Source organism: Leucoraja erinacea, chromosome 18, assembly GCF_028641065.1.
Source record: "Leucoraja erinacea ecotype New England chromosome 18, Leri_hhj_1, whole genome shotgun sequence".
Classification (NCBI taxonomy): Eukaryota; Metazoa; Chordata; class Chondrichthyes; order Rajiformes; family Rajidae; genus Leucoraja; species Leucoraja erinaceus.
This window is the reverse complement of record NC_073394.1, coordinates 35,485,570-35,504,462: the sequence shown is the minus strand read 5'-3', so window position 1 is coordinate 35,504,462 and position 18,893 is coordinate 35,485,570. Positions and strand designations below refer to the sequence as shown.

General features: G+C 42.3%; 1 protein-coding gene across 2 annotated transcripts in view; it reads right to left on the bottom strand.

Annotated features, from left to right (window-relative positions):
• Positions 1-529: 529 nt before the first annotated feature.
• LOC129705919 (zinc transporter ZIP13-like) overlaps positions 530-18,893 on the bottom strand; it is a 36,636-nt gene continuing 18,272 nt past the window's right edge. For both annotated transcript variants that reach the window (XM_055649846.1, XM_055649845.1), the window contains exons 5-10: positions 14,417-14,611; positions 14,245-14,334; positions 11,143-11,193; positions 9,392-9,524; positions 7,690-7,789; positions 530-1,956 (exon numbers count right to left, since the gene is read on the bottom strand). In XM_055649846.1, coding sequence (XP_055505821.1) covers positions 1,884-1,956; positions 7,690-7,789; positions 9,392-9,524; positions 11,143-11,193; positions 14,245-14,334; positions 14,417-14,611 — 642 coding nt within the window. In that variant the 3' untranslated portion in view covers positions 530-1,883. The remainder of the gene's footprint in view (positions 1,957-7,689; positions 7,790-9,391; positions 9,525-11,142; positions 11,194-14,244; positions 14,335-14,416; positions 14,612-18,893) is intronic.

Genomic DNA, 18,893 nt, shown 5'->3' with positions numbered 1-18,893 from the left:
GTATGTGGTGAAATGGCTCTGGAGACTGAAGAGATGAATCAACACTTCACTTTTTACCTATTCTTGGAGCCATATTTTCGTGGCTGTCCAGTTTTGAGTTCCATGATCTGTTTCGAGTTCATCTAAATGGAGCAATTATGGAGGCCCTCAGCATTATAGTTGTTTACATAATGGCAGGTGGGGACAGACCCAACAAGAGCTGCTCGGCTCCAAAAGATGGCGTATTACAACCAGATTGGCCAACAGCAATACTGATACTAACGTATTCTTTATAGAAACCCAGATCTGCTTGACAAGAATCAGGCTGAAAGAACAGCTTTGTGGAACTCGAATCAGGCTACTGAAATGTTGACAGACTCCGAACAACAGCTAGATTAAATATTGGTTGCAACAAAATTAGCTTTCATTGTGTTATATCATTTCAAATCTTTTTCCCTATTGACGTAACCACCATCCTTCTACATTTTTCTTAAGATACTGGAAGGATAGTCTGTGAACTGGCATTGCTCTCACTTCTGGGAGTACGAGACAAAATGAATATGAATAGTTTATTCAAATATTTCATGCTAAATATTTACAATTAAAATGAAAATACATAAATTTTATTACAAGAATACACAAAATAAAATCTATGCCTCAAAAAATAGAAGAAAGTGCAGAGTTAGTTTGCTGACGAGTCTGTGCATAGATGCGAGGTGCTGTTGATCTCATCATGCAATGAGCAGCAGTTCCACAGTAATGCAGAGAGCACCATTAATACTAACTTAACAGCTTGTAACAGTCAGACCACACGCCTTGCCTGAGTACACAGGATGAGGAGTGTTTGTATGTTTCTAATAGGATAACAGATTTCATTAGCACAGCAATAACCAAAGGGTTTGATCTAAAGATGGCTTTCTTGTACCAATGTAACACGTACCAAAAGCATCATTATGGCTGTAATCTTTGGCTGGCCTGGGCAAGATAAACAGGTTTCAGTTATTTTGATTGTGCTACCCAAATACCATGTATATAACAACTAAACATGGAAGGAAATTACTTGTCTTCAAGAAACCTGTGGAAATCAGTGATAATTTTGGGTAATTGAATGTGTGCATCTGCTTCCACAATCCAACTGGAATTCTGCTTGAACTCACAGAGCACGGTATTTGGGTTGATGTTTGGCAAAAAGAGGGCATAAAGATCAGCAGCCTGCTCAGGGTCAAATTCCATTTCCACAATAACTTGTTTTGATCTGTTCAGCTTCAACTGTAGCTACCTATCATTCAGGACATTTAGCAGGCCATAATAAAGCATGTTCACCTTTTTTCAGAGGGAATATTAAAGGTAGATATGGGTTGGTCAAGTACCTATAAGTATTTCAGTAATGGATACATATTACTGTACCCCAGGTGTTTAAGCTGATCTGTTGACCAGAATCTCATGTCAACAGTGACAAGGTTTAACAGGCACACTTCTTTTGCTCCTTTTATACAAAGTATTCTGGTGAAAGGGGAGAAGCCTAGCAAGGGGGAACAGGATCCAGTGACTACTTAATGTACAAAATAACCACCACCTACTTGGTCATGTAAGCTAAAAGGTCAGGGTTGCCAAACATTGAAGCACCATCAACTATGTGGTAGCTTTTGTAGATATGTGACACTTTAGGAGGTTTATTGCATGTTTCTTTGGTGTAGTGTTTTACTGGGTACATCAGTCATTAAACATAGCTCATTACACTCATTTTAGAAGAAACAATGGTAGAGGAAGAGATTCATCTTTTGTTCTCATTTCTGAAGCAATACTTGGTCTTTCTGATCATGTAAATAAGGCTGGCTCCAAGTTACCTTTCCATCGGTACCACTAAAATGGCACTCTGATCAAATATCAATTCAAGGCATCAATTAGACAATGGTCGAGACCAGCATCATGACTGCAATCCCACTGCAAAGCAGCAATACTTGATACACAGAATTCCTGCAACAAAGAATTACACATGAAATAAGTAGGCACCAACAAGGTAAAGACCGAGCAAACACATATACAATTCCCCAAACACCACAATTTTATTTTCTCCCTATAATTATTTACTGTTTTAATAGCTCTTCACAGAATAATTGTAGCCAACAAGGTTTGCTGGTTCAATGGCTACAACATAAGAGCAGACATGACCCGAAACGTCGCCTATTCCTTCTCTCCATAGATGCTGCCTCAGCCGCTGAGCATTTTTGTCTACCAGCATCTGCAGTTCTTTCTTAAACATAACATAAGAGTAAATCATGCATCCCTTTGGAGTTCCTTCACCATTTAATGATGTTGTGATTGGCTTAGGCACATTTTCCATCTAATCAATACAGCCCACCATTCTTGCCTCACCAGGTTCCACCTATCACCTGTATCTATAAAGCACAGCATAAATAATCAAAGAGTGTTAGGCTATGTAACAATGATTATGATTTCATGTTGTAGTCCACAGATTACAAGGCACTTATGGATAGCTCAAGAAAGTAGTGAGCAACCATAATAATGTAAACCTTTGAAGAGTAAACACTCCGCACTTTCCCACATAGGCAACTAGGGTTCAAAGATCACTTAATTGCTTACAGGAATTTTGATCCTTTACCCATCCCCTCCACTGCCTCTTCCCCAACCGTGATGTGCAGGAAGATCAGTTGGTATCATATATGTATCAGCAAACAGTTGTAGTAAAATATTTTGTTGGACTAATAGCAGTGCAAGTTGAGATCCCCTGCCTTACTTTAGGAAAAAATATGTATGCTTAAAAGATGGTGCAGGGAAAATCCGTCAATGATTTCTGGGTTTTTATGCAAACACACTGGATAGCTACAGATGCTTTCTTTGGAAAAACTCTTGGAAAAGAAACCTTCAAATGATGAAGCATATACAGTGCCCTCCATAATGTTTGGGACAGACCCATCATCAAGTGAGTTTATTGTCATGTGTCTCTGTATAGGACAATGAAATTCTTGCTTTGCTTCAGCACACAGAACATAGTAGGAATTTACTACAAAACTGATAAGTGTGTCCATATACTAGCAATGTTACAAAATTTTGAGATTTTAAAAATCAAGTCTATTTACCATCACATAAAGAATAACATAAACTGATACAAAGTGCAAATCACAGAAATATCTCAAGTATTAAAAATCATGGCCATTTTCATACGAGCCAAATTAGCAATAGTTCCCTGATTGATGGGGAATAGCTATTACAAAAAAGCTGGTGATCTTGGCAGTCTTCAAAAGCCCATTTCTAAGGAAGGTAGCAGGGAGATGAGCCTAAGTGGTCCAGCAAGGTGTGGGTCACAAATAATTGCCAATACCTGATTTTATATCTAATTTACATTAATTTATAGGCCAAATGGAAGGAATTTAGTGTTCAATTGCTGTAAATAAATGCCCATTTAAATCGGCTTTCTAGTGGGTTCATGGAACGCGCTGTTTACTACTTTTTTGACAGTCGCGCTGGATTTTCCTCTCCAGGGCGCTCAAATATTGCGTCGATATAAAAAAGCCCACAATGCAACCGGTCGCTATGATCACTACTGTGCAGGGTATAAGTTTGCCCCATTTAATGTGACAATACCGTACATACCTTTAATGTTTGCTCATAAAACCCTGGGGCTGCTGATGAGCTTTCTTGATGATTGCATTCGTGTTCTTAAACCATTAGAAAGGTATTATCAGAGATGTATAAAAGGAATTTGAAGCTTTTGACCCTTTCTTGCAGCGATTTTTTGATATGAAATGGGGCTGTGGGTCCCCCTCCTTCCAAAGTCCACAATCAGTTCCTTGGTTTTGCTGGTGTTGAGGGCCAGGTTATTGCGCTGGCACCATATGGACAGTTGCTCGATCTCTCTTCTATACTCTCTCATCCCCATCAGTGATACGTCCCACAACAGTGGTGTCGTCAGCGAACTTGATGATAGAGTTCGCACTGCGATTGGCTACGCAGTCATGTGTATAGAGAGGTCGCCGTCTGGAGCCCGGAGTGCTGGACCTGCTGCACCGACATCATGGAGCTGCGGTTTGCGGAGCTCCCAACGCGGGTGGCGCTGATCATGGTGTGTGGTCTTTGATGATATTGCCAGCCTTTTTGAGGCAGCGACTGCGATCGACCTGCAGATGGAAGGAGCTGCAGAGCCCAGCATGGACTGAGGCGGCTGATTAGGAGGTCCGGGCCGCTGAGGAGGAGGATGCTCAACCGTCAGGGTTCGGCGTCGGCGTTCTCCACCAGCACCTGTAGAAGTTTGAGAGTCTTCCTGAACAAACCGACTCCCGGGGTCTCAGGGCGACTGCGCTGGAGCTGCTCGGAAGGCCCCGACATTACGTTCTGAACACGGAGGTCTTCAGAGATGGCACGCCCATGGAATTTGAAGCTCTTGACCTTGGTGCAACCATGTTATGTGATATCGTGGGGGCTGTGTTTGAAATAGAATTTCCAAAGTCCACAATCAGTTCCTTTTTTGCTGGTTTGATTAGGTTATTGCGCTTATTTATTATGTGAGTTTTTTTTCTCTTTTTTTTACTCTGACTCATCCCCTGGACGGGAAATTCATTTCGTTGTCTCAAATTGAGACAATGACAATAAATTTGAATACAATACAATACAGTACAATAGAGTGAGTACAGCAGGGGGCTGAGCCCGCAGCCTTGAGGTGCTCCCGTGCTGATTATTATCGAGGCTGACACATTTCCACCAATACGAACAGACTGTGGTCTGTGAATGAGGAAGTCGAGGATCCAATTGCAGAGCGATGCGCAGAGACCCAGTTCTGCGAGTTTGGTAACCAGCTTGGAGGGGATGATTGTGTTAAATGCCAAGCTGTAATCGATGAATAACAGCCTGACATATGAGTTTTTGTTGTCCAAGTTGTCCAGAGCGGAGTGGAGGGCCAGCGAGATCGCATCCACCTTTGATCTGTTGTGGCGGTAAGTAAACTGCAGTGGGTCCAGGTTTTTGTCGAGATAGGAGTTGATTTGCTCCATGATCAACCTCTCAAAGCACTTCATCACCACCGCCGTTAGTGCCACTGGTCGATAGTCATTGAGGCACGTCACCTTACTCTTCTTGGGCAGTGGTATAATTGATGCCCTTTCAAAGCAGGTGGGGACCTCAGACCTCAGAAGTGAGAGGTTGAAATGTCCGTAAAAACTCCAGCCAGTTGGTCCGCACAGGTCTTTAGAACACGAACGGGTATACCATCAGGTCCAGGTGTTTTTCGGGGGTTCACCCCTCTGAAGGATTTCCTGACGTCGGCCTCTGTGACTGAGACTGAAATGCCATCACAGCGAATGGGGGATCGGGAAGGCACATCAGTATTCTCCCTATCAAAGCGTGCGTAAAACGCATTGAGCTCGTCACGGAGTGATGTTTCGCCGACATTCGAGCTGCCTCCTGGTTTCTCCTTGTAGGAGGTGATTGCATTCAGGCCCCACCACAGCTGCCGAACATCTGTCTCACCCTCCAGTTTGGAGCAGAAGTCCCTTTTGGTCTTTTTGATGGCCTTACCAAGGTCGCATCTGGACTTCATGTAGGCCACTGTATCATTGGAAGTGAATGCCCTGTGTCTGGACTTCAGAAGAGTGCGGATCTCAAAGTTCATCCAAGGTTTCTGATTGGGAAACGCTCGGAAGGTTTTTGTAGGGATGCAGGAAGAAGCAGCACCGCGGTATGGTCGGATTTACCGACCATACCATTTATTAATTTGTCTCTGTACTCCACAATTTGAGATTTGTAATAGAAAAAAAAAAAAATCACATGTGGTTAAAGTGCACATCGTCAGATTTTAATAAAGGCCATTTTTATACATTTGGGTTTCACCATGTAGAAATGACAGCAGTGTTTAGCCATAGTCCCCCCATTTCTGGGCGCCATAATGTTTGGGACACATGGCTTTGCAGTTGTTTGTAATTGCTCAGGTGTGTTTAAATGCCTCCTTCATGCAGGTATAAGAGAGCTCTCAGCATCTCGTCTTTCCATCAACTTTGGATTGCTGTTTATCAACACACGGACCAAAGTTGTGCCAATGAAAGTCAAGGAAGCCATTATGAGACTGAAAACCATGAATATAACTGTTAGAGATATCAGCCAAAATCTTAGGCTTACCAAAATCTACAGTTTTATAAAAAGAAAGAGAACACTTTGATCTTACTCAAAGTGACTGGCCCAAGGAAATTTGACAGAGAATTCTCTCTATAAAAAAAAAATCCCAAATACCTGGTTACAGATCAGAAACACTCTTCAGGAGTCAGGTGTGGATTTGTCAATGAAGTCCGCAGAATTTTCATGAACAGAAATACAGAGACTATACTGCAAGATGCAAACCACTAGTTAGCTGCAAAAATAGGATGGCCAGGTTACAGTTTGCCAAGAAGAACTTAAAAGAGCAACCACAGTTCTGGAAAAAGGTATTTGTGCTGGTAACTGTTCAATAGGTTGAATGTGTTGTAACCACTCAGTGATTCTGTAAAATAGACAACAGACAATAGGTGCAGGCGTAGGCTATTTGGCCCTTCGAGCCAGCACCGCCATTCAATGTGATCATGGATGATCATCCCCGATCAGTATCCCGTTTCTGCCTTCTTCCCATATCCCCTGACTCCGCTATTTTTAAGAGCCTTATCTAGCTTCCTCTTGAAAACATCCAGAGAACCTGCCTCTACTGCCCTCTGAGGCAGAGGACTCAAATACAGATCTCATTGAAATTAATGGAATTGCCATCCTAGTCAGCATGGTGTCAAGGGAAACAGCTGCTTGAGATTACATCTGGTCTCTCCTTCCAGCTCATCAGTTACTGCTGAAAAGTCTAGATGGGCTAAAATCCGACCTGTAGGTCAAGATGGATTTCTTCATTTGTATAAGTATGCAAGCAAGTTTGAAACAAACCATGACACTATTAGCTGACCGCTGATAATTCTCAACGGAATCTCTGGCTGTCAGCCAGCCCCATTCATTGATACAGTGCAATTTATGACCTCATCATAAATTCCTCGAGTGCCAAGTATTTTCGAAACATACTCATCTTTGCAATGTAGAAACATACAGCTGCTGTGTGTTTCAAATAGCAAAGAGCAGATAAAGTGCTCCAGTGATGCACGTTGAAATGTAATATCTAATCTCCCTTCTAGTACTTTTACTTTATATCTATTCCACCTGGTCATTATATTTCCCTTCAAAGAGAAATAGGTCTTTTCTGTTTGCTTTTTGGGAACCCTCAATTTGAATACCTCAGTTAATCTCCCCTCATACTCCATAAAAAAATAACCACTGCTTGTCCATTTTTCTTTAGCCACAATATTCCTGTCCTGGCAAAATCTTCATAAATCATCTCTGCACCCTTTTGTTCCAGTGCAAACACGTCTTTCCAAAGATTTAGTGACCTGAAATGTACTCCGTAATCAAGGTGTAGCCGGATTAACAATACATACAGTTCTGATAAAACCCCTGCTTTTTTCTCCTTGAATAAGATTGAAATAATCAGAATCAGAATCACACTTTATTCGCCAAGTATGTTTTGCAACATACGAGGAACATTATGCAATAGCAAACAATTATAGCTGCTTTAATAAGGACTCTTTATGATTCTATTAATTTCCATCAGCAGAATGAATATACTTTTTGTCCACCCAAATATGGCAGAATGATACAAACACAATTCTAAAGTCTACTGTAGCAATAATTACTTACCGCACATCCGTCTCCTGAAGGAGATCAGGTACTACAGTAACCAGAGCAATGTACAGAAATCCCCCTGATGTGAATGGTAGAATCCAGGCTACACTGCTCTCTGTATAATTGAAGAAATTGATAAATTAGAATGACAGAGAGGGGCTATCAAGATAATTGATAACATATCCCTTACCCCTAAGCTCTCAGTAATTACAGCTAACATAATTATTGATATTGGGAGAACAAACAGAAAGCTAGTTTTGAGGATAGGGGAAAGCAAAGAGATAGGTAGCACGCATACTACAGAGAAGGTGCACTAGAGAGAAACATGGGGAAGAGTTAACAGAAATTTTGGGCTGTGGTGGTAGGGGGTTATTGCATTGAGAGCCACACTCAAAGAAAGGGGGCATGGAAGGAAGACAAAGGCAGTTTGGAAAATTTAAGTCTGGGTGTTTCAAAAGCTGGAGTCAATGAGAATCTAAATAATATGAGCGTACGATATATCTATAGTGACAACTACACGTATAAATTTAAAATATTTAACAACTGACATTTAGCTTACCGAACCTTTGATGATGATAACAGAAAAATCTCTGTCAGGTCAGCATCTCAACTGTTTTGCTATTTTAATAAGCTAGTGTCCTGCCATCAGGTGCCGCCGCTCAATTACAAACATTAAGCGGTCTTGCACAAGATCACATTCTTCACCTCAAATGCTTTGTATAAGCTCAGCAATTCACGTGAAAAATCAATTCAGCAGTAAAAGAGATGAATTTATAATGTACCACTAGATGAAAGGTCTTCATCTGAACAATCTCCCAACATCAACATTGCATAAAATGACTTTGTAAGTATCGTACTATAACATTTAGTCATGACTAATCAGGAAAACAGCTGTGTACATTTGTTATTCATCATATGCTAACTATATACATAAGGGTATTGAGGAAGACGATGAGAAAATGGGTTTGGGAAATAAGCATTGACAGGAAATTTGCAAAACCATACATCACATAATCAGGGAGAAAAGTGGATTAAAATTGAAGTTGGTGGGCCACTTGCAATTACTTGAAACTGAGTAAATTGTAAGATTGCAATTTTAACAATAGGCTTTTGGAGTTAAATTCACATCCACTCGCGTGTCCCTCACAGTACAAGAAGTTAATTCCATCACTGATATGTTATCAATGTATAACTTTTTCCCTCTTAATCCAACCTCTCACCCTCTTAATCCATATCTCCTATTTGACTAAAGGGATGACGACTTCATTGATGTGTAGGAAACAACTGCAGATACTGGTTTAAATCGAAGATAGACACAAAATGCTGGAGTAACTCAGCGGGACAGCAGTATCTCTGGGGAGAAGGAATGGGTGACGTTTCAGGTCGAGACCCTTCTTCAGACTGATGGGTCATTCCTTCTCTCCAGAGATGCTGCCTGTCCCGCTGAGTTACTCCAGCATTTTGTGACTACTTCATTGATCATAGTTTACCACAATTCCAGTCTGAAATGTTTAGACAGAGCAGTCATAGATTTATCACACAGACAAAAATTAAAAACATTCTTGTGGCTTGATCACATTGTGCGTAGGCTGCTTTTCAACATGAGGTAAAAGACTTCCTGAGCCTGGAATTTCCACTGTCACTTTTGTTTATTTGTCTCTTATCCCCCAAACCCACAATCAAATCCTTCATTAATATAAAATAAATTAAATTCTACCTGTTCCTTCTGGAGACTCTGCGCATAGGGCAAAACAGGCTCCTAACACCCCTCCAAATGCAGTTGTGAGCTGCATTTTAGCTGCACTCCAACGATCAAATCCTGCCCTGAGCAGGATGGCAAAGTCTCCAATCTATAGATTAAACATTATAGAGTTAGATAGTGCTCTTAAATTTAGCAGCCAGGGGATATGGCGATAAGGCAGGAACGGGGTACTGATTGTGGATGATCAGCCATGGTCATATTGAATGGCAGTGCTGTCTCGAAAGGCCAAATGGCCTACTCCTGCACCTATTGCTATTGTGAGTAGGTCAAGTTCACAAAGATTAATTTCTTACAGCCGGGAGCTCAAACATGGCCTTCAGAGTCTAAACCTTCTCCATGGGGTTTTGTCACTGAATAAATCGATAGGGTGCACGCAATGCTGGCTGCAATAAGTTGTATTGGAAAAGTTCTAATCAGTTATTACACAAGTGTTAGTTAGAATTTACTTCAAGTATGTGGGTGACTGAATTAGGTTACAGCTGTTCAGTTTGGTTTATTGTCACGTGTACAGAGGTACAGTGAAAAGCTTTTTGTTGCGTGCTAACCAGTCAGCAGAAAGACAATACATGATTACAACCAATCCATTCACAGTGTATAGATACATAATAAGGGAATAATGTTTAGTGCAAGGTACAGTCAGCAAAGTCCGGACAAGGATAGTCTGAGGGACATTGAGGAGGTAGAAAGTAGGTCAGCACTGCTCTCTGGTTACGGTAGGATGATTCAGTTGCCAGCTGGGAAGAAACTGTCCCTGAATCTGGTAGACAAAATGCTGGAGAAACTCAGCGGGTGAGGCAGCATCTATGGAGCGAAGGAAATAGGTGACGTTTTGGGTCAAGGCCCTTCTTCAGACTGATGTGAGGGTGGGGGGGGTGGGGAAAGAAGAAAGAGGCGGAGAATGGGCTGTGGGAGAGCTGGGAAGGGGAGGGGAAAGAAAGAAAAAGCAAGGACTACCTGAAATTGGAGGTCAATGTTCATACCGCTGGGGCGTAAACTACCCAAGCGAAACATGAGGTGCTGCTCCTCCAATTTGCTGTGGGCCTCACTCTGGCCATGGAGGAGGCCCAGGACAGAAAGGTCGGATTCAGAATGGAAGGGGGAGTTGAAGTACTGAGCCACCGGGAGTTCAGGTAGGTTATTGCGAACCGAGCAGAGGTGTTGGGCGACGCGATCGCCAAGCCTACGCTTGGTCTCACCGATGTAGAGCAGCTGACACCTAGAGCAGCGGATGCAATAGATGAGGTTGGAGGAGGTGCAGGTGAACCTCTGCCGCACCTGGAATGACTGCTTGGGTCCTTGAATGGAATCAAGGGGGGAGGTAAAGTGACAAGTGTAGCATTTCCTGGTGGTGTGTTTTCACACTTCTGTACCTTTTGCCTGATGGGCAAAACAGTAAACACTAGTTGGTGTAACTACTACATTGATCATGGTTTACCACAATCCCAATCTGAAATGTTAGTGTAACAACTAGCATCTCCCATTTTCAGATGGCATTGAGTGGATTAGCCAAAGCTCCTCACAGCAGCTGAAAATTAAGGGTTACTGAGAGTGCCATGAGGACGAGTGTCATCCCAGTTATCTCTCACTTCAATGTAATATTCTTGTTGGAATGGGATGGGGGAGTGGTGGTGACTGTACACTGGATTTAGGAAATATTACATAGAATTAAAAAAATCAATTAATCATATTACAATAAGTTCACTCACCTCGTGTGGGACTTCATGAAGGAGAATAGCAAAGGTAGTAGTGATCCCAACCTGTAGGAGAAAACAAGTTTACATTGATAGTTGAACTGGCTTAATAGACAGCTGTAACCAAAGCAACTAATTAAGACACAATAACCATAGCAACATCTGGTATCATGTGACAAACTTAGTGCAGATCTCACTGAAAGAATCAATGAAATAAAGCCATTTAGAATGCAGATTTTCAATTCTTTGTCCCTGCCATTATTTAAAAACTTCCAACAGTTTGAATTTGTATTTTAACAATAACATTTGATGAAATTAGTTCCACTTTTAAATCAACCACAAAAAGCAGGGCATGAGTAATTAACATAGCACAGGCCACTCTTGTAACGACACAGGTTCCCATCATTTAGCCCACGAGGTCCCCCAGCAATCCCATTAGTCCCGTTGCCCCTCTCCTTATTTCCCTGTACTCCTGCAATTTATTCTCTCTTGCACACGCCATCAATTTTTCCTACTCCTTCTGCCATTACTAAGAAATAGTTTAGAGTAGCTAACACTAAGAGGTAGTTTACAGTAGCCAATTAGCCTACAGACGTGGTCCCTGCAGCCATGAGACACTCATTGCTTTGCCACCAGGCCATCCTTTCATTGGTTTCATTACCAAAGTAATCGGGAGAGGAAGATTCTCGTGTCAATGTCGGGAAAGATTGGAAAACAACTTTCAGCCATACTGGTCCAAGCAGATTCCCAGAAAGCTGCGCCTTGGTATTTCTGCTCTTATCATACTCTAGGGATTGTGTGAAATTGTGTGGGAAGGCAATGATGGAATTATTGAACAATCCAAACTAATCCATTCCCCAGGTCCTTCCCACAGATACAACAATTTGTCTGCATATGGAATGCACATTTTGAAATGGAGCCAGGATATAATGTGCACTAAGTAAATGTCCAGTGATAACTCTTGCATTTTCTCCCATATTTTTCGCCTATCCCAAAGTAAGCTTTCAGTTTCAATGACAAATGGACATTTTGTCAAAACCTAGTTGTTTCATGAAACTTAACACTAACAACCACTCAGATAAATATAGAAACAAGGAACATGATGGTTAACAAAAAAAAGTCAAGGCTCAGGAGTAACTTAGTTGGCTAGGCAGCATCTCTGGAAACCATGGATAGGTGACGTTTTGGGTCGGGACTCTTCTTCAGACCGATTGTAATGAGGGGGGCAGAGATGGGGAGCGAAAGCTGGAAGAAAGAAGGGACAGAGCCTGACAAGAGATAGGTGGATACAAGAGAGGGGGGAGTTGTGATAGGCAGATGCTTGGGCAAAGGCCAAGGTGTGAGATAATGATTGATGAGTTATAAATAGTGAAACCACGGGAATGAAAGCAGGTGGGAGGGGGAAGGGAGAAATAGGTGAGAGTCCAGGTGGGGCACGGGGGGGGGGGGGGGGGGGGGGGGGGGGGGGGGGGGTTAAGCTATCCGAGCGGAATGCGAGGTGCTGTTCCTCTAGTTTGTGTGTGGCCTCACTTTGGCCATGGATGAGGCCCCGAACAGAAAGATAAGTATGGGAATGGGAAGAGGAATTAAAATGGTTTGCAGCCGGGAGACCCAATAGGCCTTCGCAGATTGCGCACGTGTTCGGTGAGATGGTTGCCAAGTCTGTTTGGTCTCGCTAGCCTAAAGGAGAATATATCGGGAACACCGAATGCAGTAGATGAGGTTAGAGGAGGTGCACATAAACCAGTCTCTCATCTGAAAGGACTGCTGGTGTCTCTGGATGGATGTGAGGGAGTAGGTGTAGGGACAGATGTAGCATCCGCTGCATCAGGCGGAGTAAGTACCTGGGAAGGGGGTGGTTTTGGTGGGAATAATGAGTGAACCAAGGACATGCAGAGGGAGTGGTCTCTGTGGAACATAGAAAAGGATGGGGATGGGAAGACGTGGCTTGTAGTAGATGTCAATCAATAGCCCCCTGTGATTGTGATGGAGAGATCAGGAAAGGAGAGAGGTGTCAGAGATAGTCAAAGTACTCGGGTAAAACCCACTGCAAAATCTATCACATCCTAATGGGAATCGCGTTACCGCAAATTCAACCAGCAAAAAGCAATGCCAAAATAACCTATCAAAAAAGATAAAATAAGCGTCATCAATGGGCAAACAAGAATCAACACAGTGATGTGTAGGAAGGAACTGCAGATGCTGGTTTATACTGAAGATGGACGCAAAGCACTGGAGTACCTCAGCAGGTCAACCAGCATCTCTGAGTCTGAAGAAGGGTTCCATCGCGAAATGTCACCCATCCTTTTTCTTCAACGATGCTGCCTGACTCGCTGAGTTACACCAGTATTGTGTCTATCAACACAGTGATGCAGATAGTAGAGCAACTGTTTCACTGCACCAGATACAAGGTCCAATCCCGACTTCCTAGGCCATCTATGCAGAGTTTGCACAAATTTTCACATAACTGTGTTGGTTTCCACTGGGTTCCTCCGACATCCCATATTGGCTGATTAATTGCTTACTTTGGGGTAGGAGAGTGATAGAATCTGGGTGGGGGTGTGTGGTGGAATTGATGAGAATGAGATTAACTTATGTTTAGTATATTCATACATGGCACAGACTCTGTGGGCTGTTGAGGATTCTTTCAATGCTGTATGTCTTCATGGCTCGAAATCTGACCAATACCATTGGCAATGAGGCTCAGAGATGTCTCACAGTTCTAAGTAGCATTTGACATTATTTTATACTGTAACTGCTAGCCTACGGGCTGTGTGGCAGGCTGTCGCAAGTAATTGTCTGACTGTATGCATTTATGTCTCCTGCCAACATTTCTCCCAAAATGAATCTGAAGATATTTTGATGTTGTATTTCTGAAAGAGCATATTTGGAGTTAAGTTTGCATATTCATTGATCATACCAAATGTAATAATTAACTAAAAGAGCATTATGTACTTTGGACCAATGACAAGTTCAGCAACTCTTTAAATTCCATGATGTGCTCTGAATTGATTGATTTGCATCCAGAATTGTGGCTAGAAGCAACTACACAGGCAGAAACTAAGATCTTAAATTGCTGCAGAACCTTTGAAAATTAGTTCATTCTCTTCTACTAACCTTCCTGCTAACAAGGAAGCTGCCAGCTACTGCCAGGCCATGTGTGAAGTTATCGATACCATTGGCAATGAGGTTTAAGTAGCCACTGATCTATAGAACAAAAATGGAAATGCAGTCACACCGTATTCAAGAAAATAAATTAATTCAACAGGCATACCTCTTGCCCTCTTACCTTTATAGCTCGGACAGGTGGAGTAAATGCCTTTAGCTGTCGTGTAGAATCATGGCAGTAGCCATTGCCGAGTTGAAAATACGAATCTATGCAATGAGTATTGGCAGAAGAAATTACTTTTCCATTTGGAAGGCATTTGACCCCATTATCCAAATAGCAACAGCCATTCTGCACTGTCGTTTGGGTCTGTGGTATCTGGAAGAAGAAGAAAATGCCTAATAGAATGAATTGGAAGGAACCGATTACACTTCTTTTTAAAAATACACTTTTGGGCTCATGACATTCCTATGCATTTTCCAGTTAATTAAATATTTAAAATGTCATCAGATAATATAGGATTCATGACAACCAAAGAATACTTCAGCTAAAGGCTGAATTCAGAGGGTCAGGATCTCTGGAGAACACGGATAGGTGACATCGGGATCGTTCCTCAGACTAATTCAGTCGACTGAGTTGCTCTAGCACTTTGTGTCATTTCACTTTAAACCAGGCGCCAATGCCACTGTCTGCACCAGCAAGCCCTTCTTCACTGGTTCATGCAACTGTTGTTGTGGCTCATGTTGTAACACTGCTGGGGATGACGCTTTCTTCAGCGTGCCCTCTGACAGAATGCGCTCGGTAACCATGGGGCTCCCTCAAGTAGGGGGTGGGAGGGTGGCGGAGAACTGAAGAAAACACTGTCCCCAGGGACTACAAAACGAGCCGCAACAGCCATGTCAACGGAATGTGTAGTGGGTGAAGAAGGGCTCGTTGGTGCACTTAGCAAGTCAGGAGAGGGGTCAGGGGGTCGGAAGCTGGGTCTCTAAACTGCCGGGGAGATGATGGGAGCTGGGGTGGGTCAGTAGGTCATTCTATTCACATATAGCTTACATTTTATATTTGTTTTATTTATGTTTATGGCACTAAATGGTGATTTGGAGACACAGGAGCATCATTAACCACAATCATATGTGGTTAAAGTACACATTGTCAGATTTTAATAAAGGCCATTTTTATAGATTTTGGTTTCACCATGTGGAAATTACAGCTGTGTTATACATAGTACCCCATTTCAGAGCTCAATAATGTTTGGGACACAGCAATGTCATGTAAATGAAAGTAGTCGTGTTTAGTATTTTGTTGCATATCCTTTGCATGCAATGACTGCTTGAAGTCTGCGATTCATGGACATCACCAGTTGCTGGGTGTCTTCTCTGGTGATGGTCTGCCAGGCCTGTATGGCAGCCACCTTTAACTTATGCTTGTTTTGGGGGCTAGTTCCCTTCCGTTTTCTATTCAGCATTTAAAAGGCACGCTCAATTGGGTTTAGATTGGGTGAATGACTTGGCCACTCAAGAATTTATCATTTTTTAGCTTTGAAAATCTCCTTTGTTGCTTTAGCAGTATGTTTCAGATCATTGTCTTACTGTAGAATGAACCGCCGGCCAATGCGTTTTGAGGCACTTGTTTGAACCTGAACAGATAGGATGTGTCTATACACTTCAGAATTCATTATGCTACTACCATCAGCAGTTGTATCATCAATAGGTGAGCCAATACCTTCAGCAGCCATACATGCCCAGGCCATAACACCCCCACCACCGTGTTTTACAGATGAGGTGGTATGCTTTGGATCTTGAACAATTCCTTCTCTCCTCCATACTTTGCTCTTGCCATCCCTCTGATATAAGTTAATCTTCGTCTCATCTGTCCACAAGACCTATTTCCAGAACTGTGGTTGGTCTTTTAAGTACTTCTTGGCAAACTGGAACCTGGCCATCCTATTTTTGCAGCTAACCAGTGGTTTGCATCTTGCAGTGTAGCCTCTGTATTTCTGTTCATGAAGTCTTCTGCGGATGGTGGGCATTGACAATTCCCCACCTGACTCCTGAAGAGTGTTTCTGATCTGTCGGTCATGTGTTTGGAGATTTTTCGTTATTATAGAGACAATTCTTCTGTCATCAGCTGTGGAGGTCTTCCTTGACCTGCCAGTCCCTTTGCTTTAGTAAGCTCGCCAGTGCTCTCTTTCTTCTTAATGATGTTCCAAACAGTTGATTTTGGTAAGCCTAAGGTTCTTAAGTTTCTCAGCCTCATAATGGCTTCTTTGACTTTCATTGGCACAACTTTGGTCTTCATGTTGATAAACAGCAATAAAAGTTTCCAAAGGTGAAGGAAAGACTGGGTGTTGGGAGCTCTCTTATACCTGCATTAAGGAGGCAATTATTACGGATCTGAGCAATTACAAACACCTGTGTCCCAAACATTATGGTGCCCTGAAATGGGGGGACTATGTATAAATACAGCTGTAATTTCTACATGGTGAAACCAAAATGTATAAAAATGGCCTTTAATAAAATCTGACAATGTGCACTTTAACCACATGTGTTTTTTTTCCTATTACAAATCTCAAATTGTGGAGTACAGAGGCAAATAAATAAATTATGGGTCTTTATCCCAAACAATATGGAGGATACTGTATGTATTGCCAGGCAAAGTTGTGGGAGATTCAACTGCAGCATTCTAAAAGGGAGTTGGATAAATATCCCAAAGCCCAAATTTACTGGGATATGGGAAAGGGCAACAGGACTAGGTCTCACATAAAACTAGTATTGAATCAGTCAGCTGAATGGCCTCCTTTTGAGCTGCAATTATACATTATCACCACTCCTGATACTTCCTGCCAGTAGGTTTTGTGGTGTACATGTGTGGATGATGCAGGAAGGGGTAAGCCATTTAGAACAGAGATGAGGAAACACTTTTTTCACAGAGAGTTGTGAGTCTGTGGAATTTTCTGCCTCAGAGGGCGGTGGAGGCCGGTTCTCTGGATACTCTCAAGAGAGAGCTAGACAGGGTTCTTGAAGATAGCGGAGTCAAGGGATATGGTGAGAAGGCAGGAACGGGGTACTGATTGTGGATGATCAGCCATGATCACATTGAATGGCTTGAAGGGCCAAATGGCCTACTCCTGTACCTATTGTCTATTGAATACTTTGCCACAGAGGTAGTCATGCCATTACAGCTTTAGATAACATTTGTATCAATATTTGAAGTTAAAGCAGATCCTAGGATTGAGACAACAATTAGGACACGAGCCAAAGATTATAGTCTCAGGAAAGACATTTGTGGATCAGAAAAGTTTAGAGGGCTATGGGCCAAATGGGCCTAGTCCTGTATACCAACATAGTCAGCATGGACAAGGTGGGGTGAAGGGCGTATTTCCGTGCTGTGCAGCTTTATGACTCTATTTAGGGCAGAGATGAAGAGAACATTCTTCATCCAGATAAAGGTGAATCCGTGAAATTATTTACTATAGAAGTCTGGGAAGGCCTAGTTGCTAAATATTTGAGGAGCCAGATTCGTAGGCATTGAGTAAGAATCAAGAGTGTTTAATTGCCATATGTACCACAACGAGTCTGCAAACATAGCACTCAATAGATAACATATATATTTTTTAAATAAAAATAAATAATGCAAAGCAAAATATCCCAAAGTTGAACCAAGACAGTTCATAGTTTAGTTGGTATTTGGAGTTTTCACTAGTCTAATGTTTTTGGGTCGATGCTGTTCCTGAACTTTGAGATCATAGTTTTCAGGCTCTTATACTTTCTTCCCAATGGCAGGAATGAAATAAGAGCATGGCTGCGGTGCTATGGGTCCATGGTGAAGCTGGTTGCCTTCTTCAGTTGCCGAATCTGACTGTGATGCAACTAGTCACTATGCCCTTTGCCATACACCTATTGACATTCAAAAGAGTATTTGGCGACTTACCGAATCTCTTCAATCATATCAGGAAGTAGAGGCTTTGACAAGATTTCTTTATAATTGCTTCAATGTGCTGGGTCCAGGGAAGATCTTCAAAGATATGCATGCCCAGGATCTTGAAGGCATGGAGATCTTCACTGACCCATCAATGAAGACGAAGAAGGAAGATCAGCCTTCCTCTTCTAAAGTCAACAACGTCCTACTGACGTTGAGAGCAAGGCTGTTGTTCTGGCACCATTTAATCAGATGATCAATCTCCCTCCTATACTCTGACATTTTGTGTAATTCGTCCAACAACGTCAGTGAACTTAAAGAATCGGAATTGTGTCCGGCCACAGTCATGGGTATAGAGTGAGTGAAGCAAAGGACTGGGCACACAGCCTGGAGGCGCACCTGTGCTGATGGTTATCAAGGAGGAGGTATTGTTGCCAATTCGTACCTGTTGGTCTGTTGATGAGGAAGTCAAGGATCCAGTTGCAAAGGGATGCCCAGAGGCTCAGTTCCCTGAGCTTGGTAACTGGTATGGAGGGTTTGATGGTGATGAACGCTGGGCTGTAGTCAATGAACAATAGTATGTGTTTTTATTGTCTAAGTGGTCCAGTACAGAATGGAGAGCCAACAAGATCGCTATCCCACCCTCCCTCCCTCCCGTTGATTTATTGTTGTGGTAGGCAAATTGTAGTGGGCCCAGGTTCTTGCTAAGGTAAGAGTTGATATGTGCCATAATCAACTTCTC